The sequence below is a fragment of the Bidens hawaiensis genome, unplaced genomic scaffold (genome assembly GCF_021521415.1).
Source record: "Bidens hawaiensis isolate Kalapana, Puna unplaced genomic scaffold, B.hawaiensis_p1.1 tig00005080_1, whole genome shotgun sequence".
Lineage (NCBI taxonomy): Eukaryota > Viridiplantae > Streptophyta > Magnoliopsida > Asterales > Asteraceae > Bidens > Bidens hawaiensis.
In genome coordinates, this window is record NW_027491324.1 from 771,828 (window position 1) to 788,716 (window position 16,889).

At 30.8% G+C, this 16,889-nt stretch overlaps 2 protein-coding genes, 3 non-coding genes and 1 pseudogene across 5 annotated transcripts; 1 reads left to right on the forward strand and 5 right to left on the reverse strand.

The window, feature by feature from the left end:
• Nucleotides 1–1,112: 1,112 nt before the first annotated feature.
• LOC143628887 (hypothetical protein At1g04090-like) lies at nt 1,113–1,832 on the forward strand. Its single transcript, XM_077098340.1, has one exon. The coding sequence runs from the start codon at nt 1,113–1,115 to the stop codon at nt 1,830–1,832; it is 720 nt and encodes a 239-aa protein (XP_076954455.1).
• Nucleotides 1,833–4,955: 3,123 nt separating this feature from the next.
• Nucleotides 4,956–5,048, reverse strand: LOC143628895 (small nucleolar RNA Z43; annotated as a pseudogene).
• Nucleotides 5,049–5,088: 40 nt separating this feature from the next.
• LOC143628894 (small nucleolar RNA snR60/Z15/Z230/Z193/J17) lies at nt 5,089–5,178 on the reverse strand. Its single transcript, XR_013152833.1, has one exon. It is a non-coding gene; the product is annotated as a small nucleolar RNA snR60/Z15/Z230/Z193/J17 (small nucleolar RNA).
• Nucleotides 5,179–5,222: 44 nt separating this feature from the next.
• Nucleotides 5,223–5,304, reverse strand: LOC143628897 (small nucleolar RNA U83). The gene has a single exon (XR_013152835.1). It is a non-coding gene; the product is annotated as a small nucleolar RNA U83 (small nucleolar RNA).
• Nucleotides 5,305–5,460: 156 nt separating this feature from the next.
• LOC143628896 (small nucleolar RNA Z43) lies at nt 5,461–5,566 on the reverse strand. Its single transcript, XR_013152834.1, has one exon. It is a non-coding gene; the product is annotated as a small nucleolar RNA Z43 (small nucleolar RNA).
• An 8,884-nt stretch (nt 5,567–14,450) lies between these two features.
• On the reverse strand, nt 14,451–16,445 carry LOC143628888 (protein LIKE COV 1-like). The gene is made up of 8 exons (XM_077098341.1): nt 16,399–16,445; nt 16,182–16,299; nt 15,770–15,822; nt 15,579–15,688; nt 15,330–15,497; nt 15,151–15,248; nt 14,633–14,786; nt 14,451–14,536 (listed from the first exon to the last, which is right to left on the reverse strand). Exons 1-8 carry the CDS (start codon nt 16,443–16,445, stop codon nt 14,451–14,453), a joined length of 834 nt encoding a protein of 277 aa, XP_076954456.1.
• Between the last annotated feature and the right edge of the window lie 444 nt (nt 16,446–16,889).

The window sequence follows — 16,889 nt, forward strand, 5'->3', positions numbered from 1 at the left end:
ACTTACTATACGTACAATAATATATATATATATATATGAGGAGCTTTCAAATGAGACCCCTTTGAGTTTTAAGAACTCGAAAGAACTCAGTGTAACGATTTTTTTTACACATGCGTAATATATGTAAGTTATATACACGTAAAAAAATTACATAATTTTTTACGCACCGAGTCGACTTTTTACACATGTGTAACGGACGTAAAAGTTAGTGTAACCACTTGCATCTTTATTCTCTCTCATATTTTGACTTTTTTGTCAGATTTAATCTCAACTATATATTCCAATCCACCTAATTAAATGTGTGGCCTAGAATGGAGTTCTTAAGATCTTACAACTCAACATGGTTCTCAAAAGATCTCTCTCCTATATATATATATATATATATTATGCAAAGCTTTAGAATGACTCGTGATCAAATGGCGGGTGTTCTTTCTAGCTTCTCACTTTATTTTTGTTTAACAATTTTCATAATCTTTCAGATTGTTTGCACCACATCTGCGTTTAATGATTTCTCATCATTGTTTGACCCTAGCAATATTAATGCTGAAAATGATGTCGTATCATTTGGTGTTCCTGGTCAATCAGTCTCATATCCTTTAGGTATTTCCTTACATATTCATAAGATTTTATTTTATTTTCTGTCATTGATGTCATATAGTTGTTTTTTTAAATAGCATGCAGATGTATTAAGCTAAAAAGTATGATGCTTTTTAAAATTTGTTTGATATATATATATATATATTCAGGGCTTGAATTGATAAGTTTGATTCCGAATTAATGAGCACCTTGTGTGTTTTTTTATACTTTGTAATATTTTGATTACTAGATTTGTAATCTTAATAGTTTAATTGTGTATTAATTACTTTATTATGTTTTAAAACATTAATTTTCTAAACAATATATAAATTTGTTTACATGCAGGTGGTGGGGATTTTGGAAAAGGGGCAATTAATCTTGGAGGATTAAAAGTGTATTAAGCTTTGTACTTCAAGAAAATATGGACAACACACGGTGGTGGTCCAAAGGGTCTTGGTGCAACATTTTATGAACCAACTTCCATCCCAACCGGCTTCAGTTTGATCGGTCACTACTGCAAACCGAACTCTAAGCCCATGGTTACAGCAGTTCTTGTAGCTAAAGACACCACAGGTAACCCATCACATGGTGCACTAAAGAGTCCCATAGACTACACTCTTATATGGACCAGTGAGGGTTTGAACGTAAGCAGGCGAGAAGACGGTTACATTTGGCTCCCAATTGCGCCCTACGGTTATAAAGCCGTAGGTCACATTGTCACGACTTCGCCTGAAAAGCCCTCACTTGACAAGGTTAAGTGTGTTAGATCCGACTTCACGGAGTTAACCAAGGTGGGCAAATGGATATGGGGGCATAAGATGGGGATGAGTTCAAGTATGGTTAACTTGCATACCACAAAACCAAAAACTAGAGGCCGAAGTGTCCCAACAGGTATGTTTTTGGCGCGAAATGGCTGGAATGCACACGAGTTAGCGTGTTTGAAGATGGTCAAGAATTACGCTTATTCTGCTATGCCTAATCCCTCACAAATCAGTACAATGATCAATGCTTACGCCCCATTAGTTTATTACCATCCTGATGAGGAGTACTTTCCATCATCGGTTTTGTGGTTCTTTGAAAAAGGGGAGGCGCTACACCAACTCGGTCAACCTCCAAGTGGGGTGATCAACGATGGCGATAACCTTCCGAACGATGGGACAGCGGATGATGCATTTCTAGACCTCCCTTCAGTCAGCCTTCCAGTGAAAGGGTACGAAAAGGGTCTTTGTCCAGTGCAGTCGCTTACATACATGTGAAACCCGCACAAGGGGTACGTTTACCGATCTAGCCATATGGTTGTATTACCCTTTCAACGGGGGAGGGAGGTTTCAACTGGGACTGGTGTCCATTGACATAGGAATTATTGGGGAGCATGTTAGCGATTGGGAAGATATAACGTTAAGGGTCGATAACTTTAACGGGGCTCTAAAGGCGGTATATCTATCACAACATGCTAAGGGAACATGGCTAGCGCCTAGTGAATTTGAGCTCATTAATGAAACTAGACCGGTGGTGTATGCATCTTTGCATGGTCATGCACATTACCCTAGTCCATCTTCTCATATACATTTGGCTGGCAAGCTTGATCCAACCGACATACGAATGTTACACAATGAGCTTATCACAAATTGTCCGGCTTGGGTTCCATTTTGGGTTTGGTGCTAGGGATGACGCTGCAAAAAGTAACAACGTGATGGATATCGCGTCAAGCTATAATGTTGTGAGTTTTGGAAACAATAACGAACCATGGTTGGATTATACAGGGAGATGGGGTCCTAAGTTAACTTATGATTTTGTAAAGGAGATACCATGGCCATTGAAACAAATATTCACTAAAGCTATGAAAAAGATCCCTCCTGAGTTTTTCGGACAAGAAGGACCGCAAGGCCCAAAAATGAAAGTAAGTTGGTGGGGAGATGAGCTTGTTTGATAGAAGATGATCACGAAAACAAATGAAGGCTACTTGCCTTCAAGAGTGGTTGATATTTATTATTAAATACTTCTTTTTTCAGGGTTGGTCATCCATTATTACGATATTTTTGTCGCTTGAAAGTTCTCCCTGTTTTTTTTCCTACGAGTATTACATCTTAATGATTAATTGTTACATTATTATTATTATTATTATTATTATTATTATTTAGACAATTAAGTTAAAGGAGGGTATGCTTATTTATGATATCAAGGGGTGTTTAATATAAATTTGTTTTGCTATGAAAGAATATTTGACTCAATTACCTTTTATCTTTTAGCTTACTTCTTCTCCAAGGGTTCTAATGCTATCGTCAATGATAGTTAATTGTTTTGATATAAGATAAAAGGAATAATGATCAAACAAGCTTATCTTCATTATAATCACATAAGGTTAGAAATTTGGTTCCTACAACGTAGATTCAGATATCTTTTCTTCACAAAGTCCCTCTAGTAAACCAATTTTTAAACTTTAAAATAAATATATGGGTCAAGCCATCTGCACTTTATGTTACCCACCGTTGTGAGCTCCTAACCTAACTCGCTGGTGACCGCACGCATTGTGGCGGATCAAAGCTAGTTAACGCATGTATGAATGTTGGTCAACAATACTATAATTACAAAAGAGCAGGTGATTTTTAATAGCTACAAATTAGAGTATCATAACTGCAGAACAGTTGATTTGCTAGGTAAATTACAAAAAAGAAGAGGTTGGCAGCCTTTTCTTCTTGGTATGAACTTTCAAATAAGAGAGTAGTTATCGGTTCATGTATAGTTTGTTACAAATAGTGTACACATAGGACGACTACGTATGCTAGTAACACGTTAAAAGCAAAAAACTACATAATCATGATGGATTATTGTACTGACTATAAATAGAACTGAACCGCAAAGAAAACTTGGTAAATCCATACACCATGATATAGTAGTTGAAATAAAAACAAATAATAAAATTGTGTCTAGTTATTTGGTTGCCGTGGACTATTGCATTAGTTAGAATTGTTAGAGCATTCTTATCCAACCCTCTATTGTGAAAGAAAAAGAAAAGTTAGTGAAAAAGGTATAAAAAGTATTATTTAATTGAAATGAAGAGAGAAAATATAGTGAGTTTTAGTGTAATTTTTAGTTTAGAGATGGGGAGTAGGATAAAAATGCTCTTAGAGCATTCTCATCTCGTTCCTTATCCTTATATCCACATATATCATATAATTACACTAAAAACACTATATTTCTCTTTCATGTTCAATTAAATACTAGTTTTTTATACCTTTTTCATTACATTTTTCTCTCTCCATCCTATAATTTACAAAAAAATCACTATCTTTTTCCCAAATTTACAAAAAATCACTACCTTTTCTCTCCCACCCTATAATTTACACTCATAACCACTCACAACCCCACCCAATAATTTACAAACCCTCACATAATTTTAGAGGATGGATTGGGAATGCTCTTACACCTCTATATATTAAGATGAAATTTACAAAGGGGGTGTTTGACCTAGCTTATTTAGCATGCTTATAGGTTTTTTTTAGCTTTTTACAAAATAAACTTAGTTTGGTGTTTGTTTTGACTTTTTAAGCTTATGCTTATAAGCTTATATAATATAAGCTAATTTGAAAAGGCCTATTTAAAAAATTTTTAGCTTATTTGAAAAAACTGTAAGTTACTCATTTGCTCTCGAATGAGGGTGGATTAATAATTATTAAAACAACTTATTAACAAATTAAAGAATGGTAGATTTAACAACTTATTATCAACTTATAAAATATAAAGTAATCCAAACACTTAAAAGAAGTTTATCTAATAATAGAAAATAAGCTATAAGTCACTTTAAAATATAAATATAAGCTAAAAAATAGAAGCTAGGCCAAACACCCCCAAAGTAGCAAAGCGACATAATTTCAAGAAAGCCAAATGACATAAGAACAATAAAAAGTCTCGCAATTAAGATAAAGTTTTTAAATTATAGGAAATGCTTCTTAATTAGGATATGAACCTATCATTTGTGCAGGCTAATTGGAGATAATGTTTACCCTCAGTTACAAAAGCCCTAATTTTCTAATCCAAAGAACATCAGTGAAAAAATAACTACTAAAAGTTACATATACACTCTGTAAAGATTAGCCTCAAATAGCCAGCTCAAATAATAGGCTCAGATCCTAAAAGTTAGCTTCAAAGCCGTAATGTTCCGTAAAGACCTGTACCATTTCATGACAAACCTGCACCACAATACACATTAGGAAAAACAATAAAGAACCAGCAAATAATGAAACCAAGAAAACAATTTCAATAAAACATAAAGCGGCATCATTAAAAAGGATTTACAACATAGTTTGATTCAGACATATGCTTGTCATTGTGTAAGTTTTTTCTTAATCAATTGCCCGAAAAAAACAAACATAAATACTGGATTCAGTTTATGGGTGGTGATATAACAGAATGGTCGGCAAGGTAACTGTTCATCACCATTACGACGAACGAGACCTTATCACATATTATCCGACTTTTTACTAAACAAAAACAATAATCTAATATAATTTGAGAGTTCGTCAGATAGGAGCGAAAGACTTAACAGATTTCTAATCACAGAAAATCATTTGAACTATGCAATTTAATCATCATCTGAACTTCTCAAAATATAAATTCAAAATCAATGAAATGAAAACGTAACAACAAACCTCAGAAGGAAGGCAGTAGAGTTAATGTAATCATGATTAATCATACATTACGCAAATTCATATCTAATCATCATTGGTTTGTACATTAAACGTCTACTAAGAAAGAATAAAAAAACAAACGGTTGCAAATAATAAATTAGTGGCCTCATAGAGAAGATTAGAATTAACAACACGGTTTGATTCAGACATATGCTTGTCAATTTTTATATTTAATCATCGGCCAGCTAAAATAAATGGGCTCAGTTTATGGGTGGTGATATAACAGGATGGTCGGCAAGGGGATTGATTATGAACCACCGTTACGACGAACGAGACCTTATCACATGAGATCGTCATAGCCCTTTCTCGGGAAATCAAAACTAAATAAACAATAGAAAATGAAGAATACAATACAAATTTGACCCTTGATCGAAAACCCTAATGCTAATGCAGAAGCAAAGAAAAAGAAAAAGAGGTGGGAGGATGATGTTGTGTTGTTTGTCTTATAGAAGAGGGAAAGGGTTTACTATCGATTGGGCCTTGGGAATAAATGAAATAGTTTTTTCGGATCACATTTTTCTTCCATCAAGTGACTTTTAACAACTCACATTTTCACATGTATATCACAAGCTATCCATGCTCCTCCCCTAGCATTATCGTTTCATGTATAAGTCTCGGCATGCCAATTTTGTACAAATCAACTTCAACAGGACATTTACGGATTATACCTTATCATCCTATCACCGTAAAAGAAAAGGGGAAAACAAATAAAACTAAACTTCACGAGCAGAAATTACGCAACGTAAATAAGAACATTGTTCACACACTACACTAAAATTAAAAAAAAAAACTCACCACCAATAAATGTTTGATAAGCAACAAGAACCTTCACTTTTGTACATCAATTAAAATACATGCGCAAACAACTCGAACGCATGTAGGAAACAAGTAGGTTTGTTTATGAGCCGAGTCGAACCGAGCGAGGGCTTGCTCGCTACATGGTTCGTTTACAAATTGAGCCGAGCCAATCGGCTAAAAATCAAGCCGAGACAAAATCAGAGCATTTTTCAAGCGCTATCGAGCAAGTTTTTGTGCATTAACTTTCTTTTTTTCCCTTTAATTTTTTTTTTTTAAAAACAAGTTTGAATTTGAATATAATATACATGAATATAAATTAGCTTTCAGAAAAACTAGTAGTATGTCACACCCCAACCTAAAGTGAAAATGCAGGGCGTGATCCGATTGCTCACAGCTCGAAGATACTATTATATATAAAATGTGACAATATCTAATTAATTATTTTATTCAAATAATACACACATTATCCAATTATAACAAACAAATTACAAATATGAATATAAACTCAAATAATGTTTATCTTGATTATATCCTAAGGTCTTGACTACGTGTCCAACTTCAATCTTCAATACAAACAACCCGCATATGCGTAGAAAATGGAGTTTGTCAACAACACATGTTGAGTGAGATGATCACCAATTTTGACACAACAAATAATATATATATATAATAGATAATTGATAAATGATAAGTGATAAATGCGCAAACCAACCATGTGATAGTAATCAATCAAATCATAACAAAACATGTATATAACCAAATCGCGCTAGTGTGCCAATGAATCGTTGCCAAGCGAATCGGGCATTGATTACAATGACTAAAATTGTCGGTTTACCTTCGCCAAGCGAATCGGGCTCCGGTTACTAAGACGGTCATATGATCATAAATGAGAATCTCCAAATGTCGTCAAGTAAACAATTCAACATGTAGCAATTAGCAAATAGCATTAAACTGATATTCACACAATGATTATGTTTGCGATTTTGTGTGTGTGTATATATATATATAGGATAGAAAATATGAGTAAGTACGCATATGTCCCCAAAACGTTTGAAAACAATGTATGAAAAGGGAAATGGTTAAACTCACCGTAGATTAATGACAAACGAATATATATATATATATATATATATATATATATATATATATATATATATATGAATAAGCGAGCTAACGAATAAGCGAGTCGTCCACTACATGTCAAATGCTATAAACAATTCAGAATCTAAGACTTTATGATATGATAATATAAGTAAAAACGAACTTGTTGCCGCTGGAATCAACCCAAACGGACGTTTAGAACTCAAGTTATGTTATATTTAAGATTTAAGCAAGTTGATACTGACCAGAATCCGAGCAGCGAGTCGGAAGTCGAGTTTTGGTCAGTAGCCTTAAAACCATGTTACGAGAATAAAATCTTCTGGACCGAACGTTGAATCCGACCAGAAGTATGAGAAAACGGATAGTCAAACTTGTTGACTATTTTGCCCTTTAACGAGTTTTAAACGATTTGACCAGTCAACACCCTTCAACCACTGAAATTGATTGAAGGTTATTGACCAGGGAATGTATATGAATGATTACTATGTTTACAAATTACCTGGAAAGTGAAAGAATCAAAAGATATGATGAGTCAAAGGTCCATACGCATGCAAAGTCAAACAAACGAGCATTGTATCTTCAATGAATAAGCAAAAACCGAAGGGTTTGGCGGTAGTCAGAGGTAGGTGAAGGCTAGGAGGTCTCTCTAGGGTTAGGATACAGGTTTGTGGCAGAGAATTATGATGTTTTTATATAGAGATTACAAAAACAAACTATATTTGGAAGATTTACTCGTTTAAGTAACAAAATACGATTTTAATGAGAATATCGATGTAATATATCAAAGATTTCGTGATTTATCAGTAATTTAAGAATATGGACTTGTATTTTAGTTATAATCCTTTTCTTGGACCTTAGTTTACCCGATTTATGCCAAAAATAAGCGATTTGGATGCTAAAAACAAATTAGTAAACAAAATAAGCTATTTAATGAGAAAATCTAGTACAATAACTAACAAAATTTGGCTTGGACACCAAGAAAACGAAATTGGACCAGCTATAACATTTCTTGGAGTTTATGTTTCGTTAATTTAATCGAAAATAGGAAAGAATTGGCAAAACTAGTCCATGTAGTTCTCGAAAATACGATTCTTAGCCGTTTTAAGTGATTTTAAAGGTTTCTAAGGGCTATTTGGCATAATTGAAAGTTATGAAATTATAAAATAAGTTAAACCAAGTTAAATACCAATAAATACATGTTTTAAATAGTTCGGAAGATCCAAATTACGTTCCCGAATTGATTTAAACTTAAACGAATACAAATACGAAAAATCCGAGATGTTACATAGTAGCTTGCAAATTTTTATAAAGTTAAAGTTTGAAGATATAATGCATATAAAACAATTAATAATTCAAAAATAATTATATATATATTTATATTTATACAAATATATAATTTGTTTTTATAATTATATTGAATATTGAAATATTGAATACTAAATATAATTGCTTTTTTCACTTATCAATTATTTAAAGTACTTGAAAATATTCAATAATTAGAAAATAATTATATTTCATATTTAATATTTTAATATTCAAGATTTAATAAAAACAAATTACATATTTGTGCATATATAATTATATATAAAATAAATTAAAAATATTCAAGCTGAACCAAGCCAAACAGACTTTTACTTGTTGCTTGGCTCGTTTACAAACCAAATCGAGTGGGGCACTCGTTTACAGTCGAGCGAAAAAACGAGCAGGCATTTTCCAAGCGAGCGACAAGTGGTTTGGACAACCCTAGATACAAGTAACCGACTTTGCGTTTTATTTCATTTATCATTAAGGTACAATCTATAAATATTATTAAAGAAATACAATCTAGTCAATTTCTATTGGTTGATTTTACTAATTTTAAAAAATAAACAGGATTCTTAAAATTTATTTATAATTTAATAATTCAAAATTAAATTAATAATTTACTTTGGAAAGCTCTTCTTTTTCTCTACACTTTAATCATTTTCTAAGTGCACTTTAATCTCTCCTCTAAATAGTTGAAGTTTAGTTTTGAAAAGCATCTATACCAATTAATAAATAAATGTTTACTTATGCCACGTGTCCTCTTTTTAGCCCATCATTCATTTCAATTTCCCGCCTCCCACCACATTCCTTTTACAAATGCGGTTCATATCCTTACCTGACCCAGTTAACTACTTATAACCTGAACAAACACATTGGCGATTTTCCAGAAACCCTATTTCTTGTCTCTTTCTTAATGTTTAACATTCCAATCTCTCCTCTCATTGATCTGCCAAATTGATTCCAAATTCCAAAATCACTGGTGGCAATACTTCGAATTTCATCTCTAGAAAACCTAAATCAGAAACTTCTAATTTCATCTTCAAAATCACTGGCGACTAGAACTAATGGCTTTCTTCGATTTCTCTCATATCATATCGGAAACCCTAAATCATTTTTCTGGAGTTTGGTAATGTTTATTTGAGAAACTGTAAACCAATCTTTAATTATAGGAACTGAATCTGAATCATCACCTACCATTCATCATTTTTCTTGTGTCTAAGGTATCATATATAATAAATTCGTAATCTTTCTGAATTTTTAATTTATTATAATTTAATCTATCTTATACAGGTTTAACCAATTTTGATTACTGTTCTTACAAATATGTATATGTACTAGGATTTTTTTATATGAAATTATAGTCATAAAAATAGTTATGAAAAAACCATAGCGCCGCCATAATTTTGACTGTGTAACAAAAATATAATTATATTTACAAACTTTTTTTTGTTCGCATGCCTATAAATCTTCTTTTCTTTTGACCTAATCTTTTTTTAGGCTTCTCAAACACTTTCACTACAAATATTTTCTGTTATACTTAAGCGAAAATACTTGCATAACTATTTAATTTTGTTTTGTAATTTTAAATAAAATGTTCTTTTTCAAATTTTATATAAGATTTTTTACAATTTTGTGTTCATATGACATAATTGATACCTATTCGATGTTCTTTTTCGAAAATTTAATAAAATATTTTTTTCTTTTTATTTTGGAATAAATAAATCATATCTTATGTAATGGTTACTATAAATAACTTGGTATCACTTCTTATACGGTACAAAAATATGTTTCGAGGTTGACCTAACCCGTTTTGACTCATTTAAGTTCTTGAGAAACAATTGACTTGATTATATAATTTTAATCTTGGAAATAACTACTAATTTTTACTAACTGGTAAGTTTTCTATGATTGAATATATCATTTATGAATAGAAATTATAATTAATTAGTTATAGTATTTTTCGTATTTTGCTCCCTAATTACAGTTCTCTAAAAACGTTTCCAAATAGCAAAACTTGTCAAACTATTTGAATCACGTTTTGTTGTGTGAAATTCAAACGATTCAAATTACGATTTTACAATGACTCTATCTAATTTAGCAAGTTGACTGTGTTATTTAATTTTTGTGCAAACTTAGATATCAACCTAAATTACATCTATCCTTCAATTCAGTTACAAACTTATTTATATCAACAACAAATTTCGTGTTTTATTATACAAATTATGGAAATTTTATTAACACTCAAAATAATTATTCTGTTTTCAAAGCAAACGATTAATTCATTAACAGTTTGCTAATTCTATAGTGTTATAATAGCAAAGCGTGATGACATTTTTATATCAAATTAATGCATTAACAACTTGGTAATTCTATAGTGTTATAAATAGCAAAACGTGATGACATTATAATGGATGGGGAGGAAAATTTTCAACATCATTTTTAGTTTTTTATATTCATCAATCACAACTTGATTAAACTTTCAGGGAATGAAGACGCAAGCAAGCCGGGTTTAAAACTTACTTTCCTAACTTTGAATCAGTATTTTCTTAATAGGCATACACTTGCTGAAAATGTGCTAAAAGTCAAGCATGTGTAGAATACCCAGTAAATCTCATTTCGTTGGAAAACGTCACTGATTTGCCGATTTATGATCAATGTATTGGTTACAGGAATTTTATTTATCTAATAATTGTAATGTTTGTTTATACCTTTTTGTTTAATAAGCAAATTTATCTATCATGGCTTTTCGTTATTAAATTTCAAACGTTTTGGAGTTATAAAATTAATTTTTTAAACCCGTGTTATACACGGGTAGCTAACCTAGTTAATATATATATATATATATATATATATATATATATAAACTAGGTTAGCTACCCGTGTATAACCTTTCATATATATATATATATATTAACTAGGTTAGCTAACCTAGTTAATATATATATATATATATATATATATATATATATATAACTAGGTTAGCTACCCGTGTATATATATATATATATATATATATATATATATATAAAAAATATATTCTAGTCTCTTCCTATTGGTTCATTTTTCTATTTCCATAAATAACAAGCCTTTATAGAATTTTCTTATTAATAAAATAATTCAATAATAAAATAAATATTTAAATTTAAATTTAATGCGTTTTTAGTAATGTTTTAATTACATGTTTTTACACCTACATTGAATACATTAAAATATGTTGTGTAACCCTAATTATTTTCAAGAGATGATCATACTTGTACCTTTGTGTTTTAAATTTTATATGTTTATTGGATGATTTCTATATTTCCATCCGTGACGGCCACGGGTCAATTTGATTCACTTTCAAAATTCATCTTTTGGCCAATTTTGCAAATCTAGATATTATCAAACAATGAAAGGTATCGAAATCAAAATGGATAACATTATGCCATATCCAACACATTTCATGTTAACCTATTATCGATCAAATAAGTAATAATTTTTATTCCATTTTTGAGTGTTTGCGTTTATTTGATTTTAACATAGTCTTAACAATAATGTAAGTTTTCATATATTTTATATTTTTCTCACAATCTCACCATTCCATCCATCCCAAAGTATCTATGTATTCCAAGTCTTTATCCTCTTTACATCAAGGTTTGTAATTTCATATTTTATTATTTTTTAAGTTACCCTCACTATAAGTTGTTTATAGCATGATTTGAATACCATTTATGCATTATCAACCTAACACACTTGTTATTATGAAGAATAGCCAAAAGTCAAATTAAGGTTAGCGGGTCCGCTGAACCTATTCTTTAAACGTATATAATATTCTAGCGTTTCTTGTGGTGTTGATTTTACTATGCTCTGTTGTGTTTGTGAAACATTTTTGTAAAGGAAAAAATGATACAACAATTAGGGACGTACAAATATAACTATATATGATCTTTTATGATAAAAAAACATTTTAATTTATGATTCTCTCTCCCTCTCTCTCTCTCTCTGTATATATATATATATATATATACATACACACACATTATTTATTAATCATAATCTATTATTTTACAGTTGAACAAATTTTATAAGAGAATCGCTCTTCATTTTAAGGCTATGTCATCCTAAGGCACTACTAAATTGATGCATCAACTATATGTTTTAGGTCAAGCAGGACATGTATGCATCAACATTGTCTATAAGGAAATCTTTGGTGGTTTATGAAGTTTAGGTTATAAAGTTTTAAATTTTGTTTGTAAACATTCTACTATGTAATTTCATTTTTTGTGAGCTCATGTTTTGCAATACTTTCTTTTTGTAAAAATATCAATTGCAGTTTTATATCATAGCGACATCTCAAAAAACATATTAAAAAATATCTTGTTGTTTGAAATTATATGTGTGTACTTGACAACTTCTATATTTCCACCCGTGTCGTACACGGGTCAATAACCTAGTGTAAACAATATTCATAACATTTTATAAGCTTCATCATTTTATAAATGTAATAGACTCATTTAAACATCAATTCGTTTTGAATCATATGTTTCGTGCTAATCCACTAGATTCATCAAAACAATCCCAATATCTAGGTAGGTGATGTTGTTCTATTCATTTTGTAGTGTATTCGTTAAGAAAACTTTTAAAGATTTATGATTTGTTTATAATTTTATAAATTATAAGTGTAAACTAAAGTCATCTTTATTTAATGTTATGAAACTTTTCCTCTCACATATTAAGCAAACCCAAACATCTTTTTTACTTTTTAATAAGTTATAAGTCAATATTACAATATTTGTAAGTCAATCTTTTGATATTAAGCAAACCCAAACATTTTTTTAACTTTTAGTTCTTTATGTTTGCAGTATTTATTACAATATTTATTTGTGAAATATATATATTTTTATAGGATTTTTCATGTTTTAATGATTTTACATTACATTTATTTGTGTATTTAAGTTACGTACGTAATAAATATCATGTTGTTGTTCCAAAAAATATACTACAAATTATCTTGTCATTTATTTAAAATTATTTATGTTTGTTAGAGGATTTCTGTATTTCCAACCGTGTCGTACACGGGTCAATAGCCTAGTTACATGATATAAATGGAGGGCTGCTAAAAAAAGATATGGAGATTTAAATTTGAAAGATTATTTGTGGATTAAATGAATGGTGTTGCTAAAAGTACCCTTCCACTTCATTTTTACTAAACATACTCTCTCCTTTAAGTTTTACATTACATAAATATGATTTAAACATTTTTGTTTCTCCTTCTCACTTTGTTATCTTTTATTATCATTATTATTTAAAAACATTTCTTTATTCTTTAAAGAGTTTTTGGTTTCCTTTTTATATTATAAAACATTTTTTTTTGTAATTTTTTAAAAATAACAAAAAAAAATTGTTTATGTTAAGAAAACAATATTTTTTAATTAAAAGAAAAAAAAATCTTGGTCCAACCCCCTAACCAAATTAATACTTTCTAAAAGTGCTCCGTTTTAACCCGATCACAACTTAACTTCACTCATCTTGAACAAATTCGTTTCGACCAATTACAAGGCTCGGTTGACCCGTTCGATTAGCCAACCTTGAGTTTTAGATACCCAATATGAAACTTATCAAAGTATTGAATTTGAGACGAGAGGAAAGAAATTTTAAAAAATCAATGTTTTCTTATAATTTTGGCCTTTCAGGATAGAAAAAAGAAAAGAAAAACACTAATGCTTATATTAGAGCAGTTGCCATTCATGAAGGTTAAGTTGGAATTTCTATAAACAAAAGTACTCATGGCCAACAAACTATATCATTTTATCTTGAAAAGCACTCATGCCCACTATATTCCCACCAAATTATGTCCATTTTCAGAGCCAAAAAAGAAGAAAAGAAAAAGTTGATCCTAGTTTTTTAATCAAGGGTAAATAGGTTACCACATTTAAATTTAATAGAGGAAAAAGGTATGAATAGAAATCTATAAAATTGGTTAAGAAATAATATATACAACACTTAACATCTTGATATTTCGTTCGGTCTCTTCGAATCCAAAGTTGAAAGTACCTGTGGCATTGACATGCCACCAGATACCACAATTTCTGCAACCAAAACAAACACACAATTCAGTATTTCACTACAAAAAACCCACAACCATCCGTCGGGTATTTGCTATATAATATTATGAGTTCACTTACCAATTTCTTCCCGAACAGATAAATTCGGTCTGATAACGTCTTTTGCATTCACTAAAAAAATATCCCCAATGTAAAGATGGTTTGTCGAGACATATACCGTATATAGATCCTCGTCCCCCAAAAATTCTACGTTACAAACATTTCCATCAAAATCCTCAACAATGATGCAAAAACATAATATACATACATATATGTACGAAGTCTGGATGTCTTCAAAACTCTTAACAACCAATCATTTTATTTATTTATTTTATACATTTAATATTATTTGATGGTAGTTTTTGTCATTTATTATATGTAATTTTGTGATTACATAAAAAATATATGACAAAATGACTATTAAATAATAATAAAGATATAAAATAAATAAATAATGTGATTGGTTGTTGAAGAGTTCTTAAATTATTTGGAAGTTTTAAAACGATCCCAATCCTATATATAGATACTAGGGGTATGCAGTTTTCAGAATTCTATACTTAAAATTGGTTTATATATGTATGTATATGCATAATATGCACCTGTAGAGTGACCGATGAAGTAATAAACCCAAACGCATATTCACCAATACGAGGATGACGAATTATCGCGACTTCCTTAAAAGCTTGCGTGTTCTGATCTGCATTTAATGAATAAACAATCATATTTAAATAACTATTTTGCTCAAAATCTCTAAACTAAGCATGCATTAACTAACTACCAGGATTAATGGCTGCACGGATCTGCTTAGACGCGTTATAAATATGACCCATAAATGGCAATCTTTTGATAACCCATTCTCCAAGACTCAAAACAGAAGCACCCAACCATGATGACATAAACACCCCGACCAAAAATATAAATGTTACCGAGGTTATAAACCCCAAACCTGTAAAAGTAAGATTTTTAGTCAAATACCTGGATAACGATAATTTAATTTGAAATAGAAAAGAATACACGTTTCTGTTACCAAATATATTTATGCCAAGTTGATCGTATACTGGCGAGAAAAACCCGTCAACAAAATGTATGAACCACCATGTAATGTAGAAAGTAATAGCCATTGGTAATAATATGACACTGTAAAAAGTGTGAAAAAAAATTAAAAACTTGAATAAAATAAATATATAAGAAATAATAAGAGGTTTTTTTTATGCTTACCATCCTGTCATGAACTTTTTAGAAGCCCAACTTCTGATAACTTTGACAAAAGTCTACATGAAAATAATAATATTGAGTGTACAAATCCATCTAGAATTTTGTAACTTACGTTCATTTTATAAGTTTTATATATAGGTGCAAACGAGCCAAGCCTCAAATGAAGCTCCTTTAGTTATCGAACCCAAACTCGAGCTTTCTATGGGAAGATCATTTAGGCTTGCTTGTCCACCTTAACGAGCCTATTGCATTTCTACGGTTTAACTCTTTTGGATTTCTATGTATTAAATTTCACACTGCAAAACCAAACCCGAACTGAGCTTTGGCTCGTTTTTAAGGGGTTTTTTTTCCAAGTATATTAATAATTCAAATGCATATAATTTAATTAATAAAGAATAGACGAGTCGAGTGGTACCCAATCCAATCTCAAGCTCTCGTAAGTCAAACGAGGTCGACCCGATTGCACCCCTAGTTTTATAAGTTGTTTTCTATGAAACAAGCATTCAGTAAACAAATCCCCCAAATCTAGAAGCCTAATTACAATTTAAAAAAAAACCATAATGAATCGACCAGAGTAAAAGTGACCTGAGAAGATGGAGTTGAAGAGGGTGGTTTAGCGTCGGCGCCATTACCATTGATCTTTCTCTCTGCTGCTGCTAATCAGCAGTTTTTCTTCCATTATTACTCTCTAGTCTAGAAACTTAGCGATTACTGGAATTGAAACTTATTTATAACTGTGAATACCTGCGAAGGTTTCGAGGATTGGATTGATTAAAAATTAAAATGGATATTTAAACCCTAAACTGTATGTATAGATAGATTATAGATTGTTTGTGTCAATATTTATTTATTTATCAGGGACGGTTGTTAATGAGCTGTGTCTAATCATAGCATGACAGCTCTGCTCTTACCTCCACTTTTATAAAACCTAACCCCTCACTATAGTTAAACGCCAGATTTGGTCCCTCTGCTTTTAACTTTTCGATCATATCCAAAGACGTTATATCAGGTTTTAACTTTCGACAATAATAGGATTTTGTCAAGGCCTAGGATTAAGGTTAAGTGGCCTTTCATATTGGCCTAGCATTACTTGTCTCATTTTAAGGATGGAAATTTAGACAAA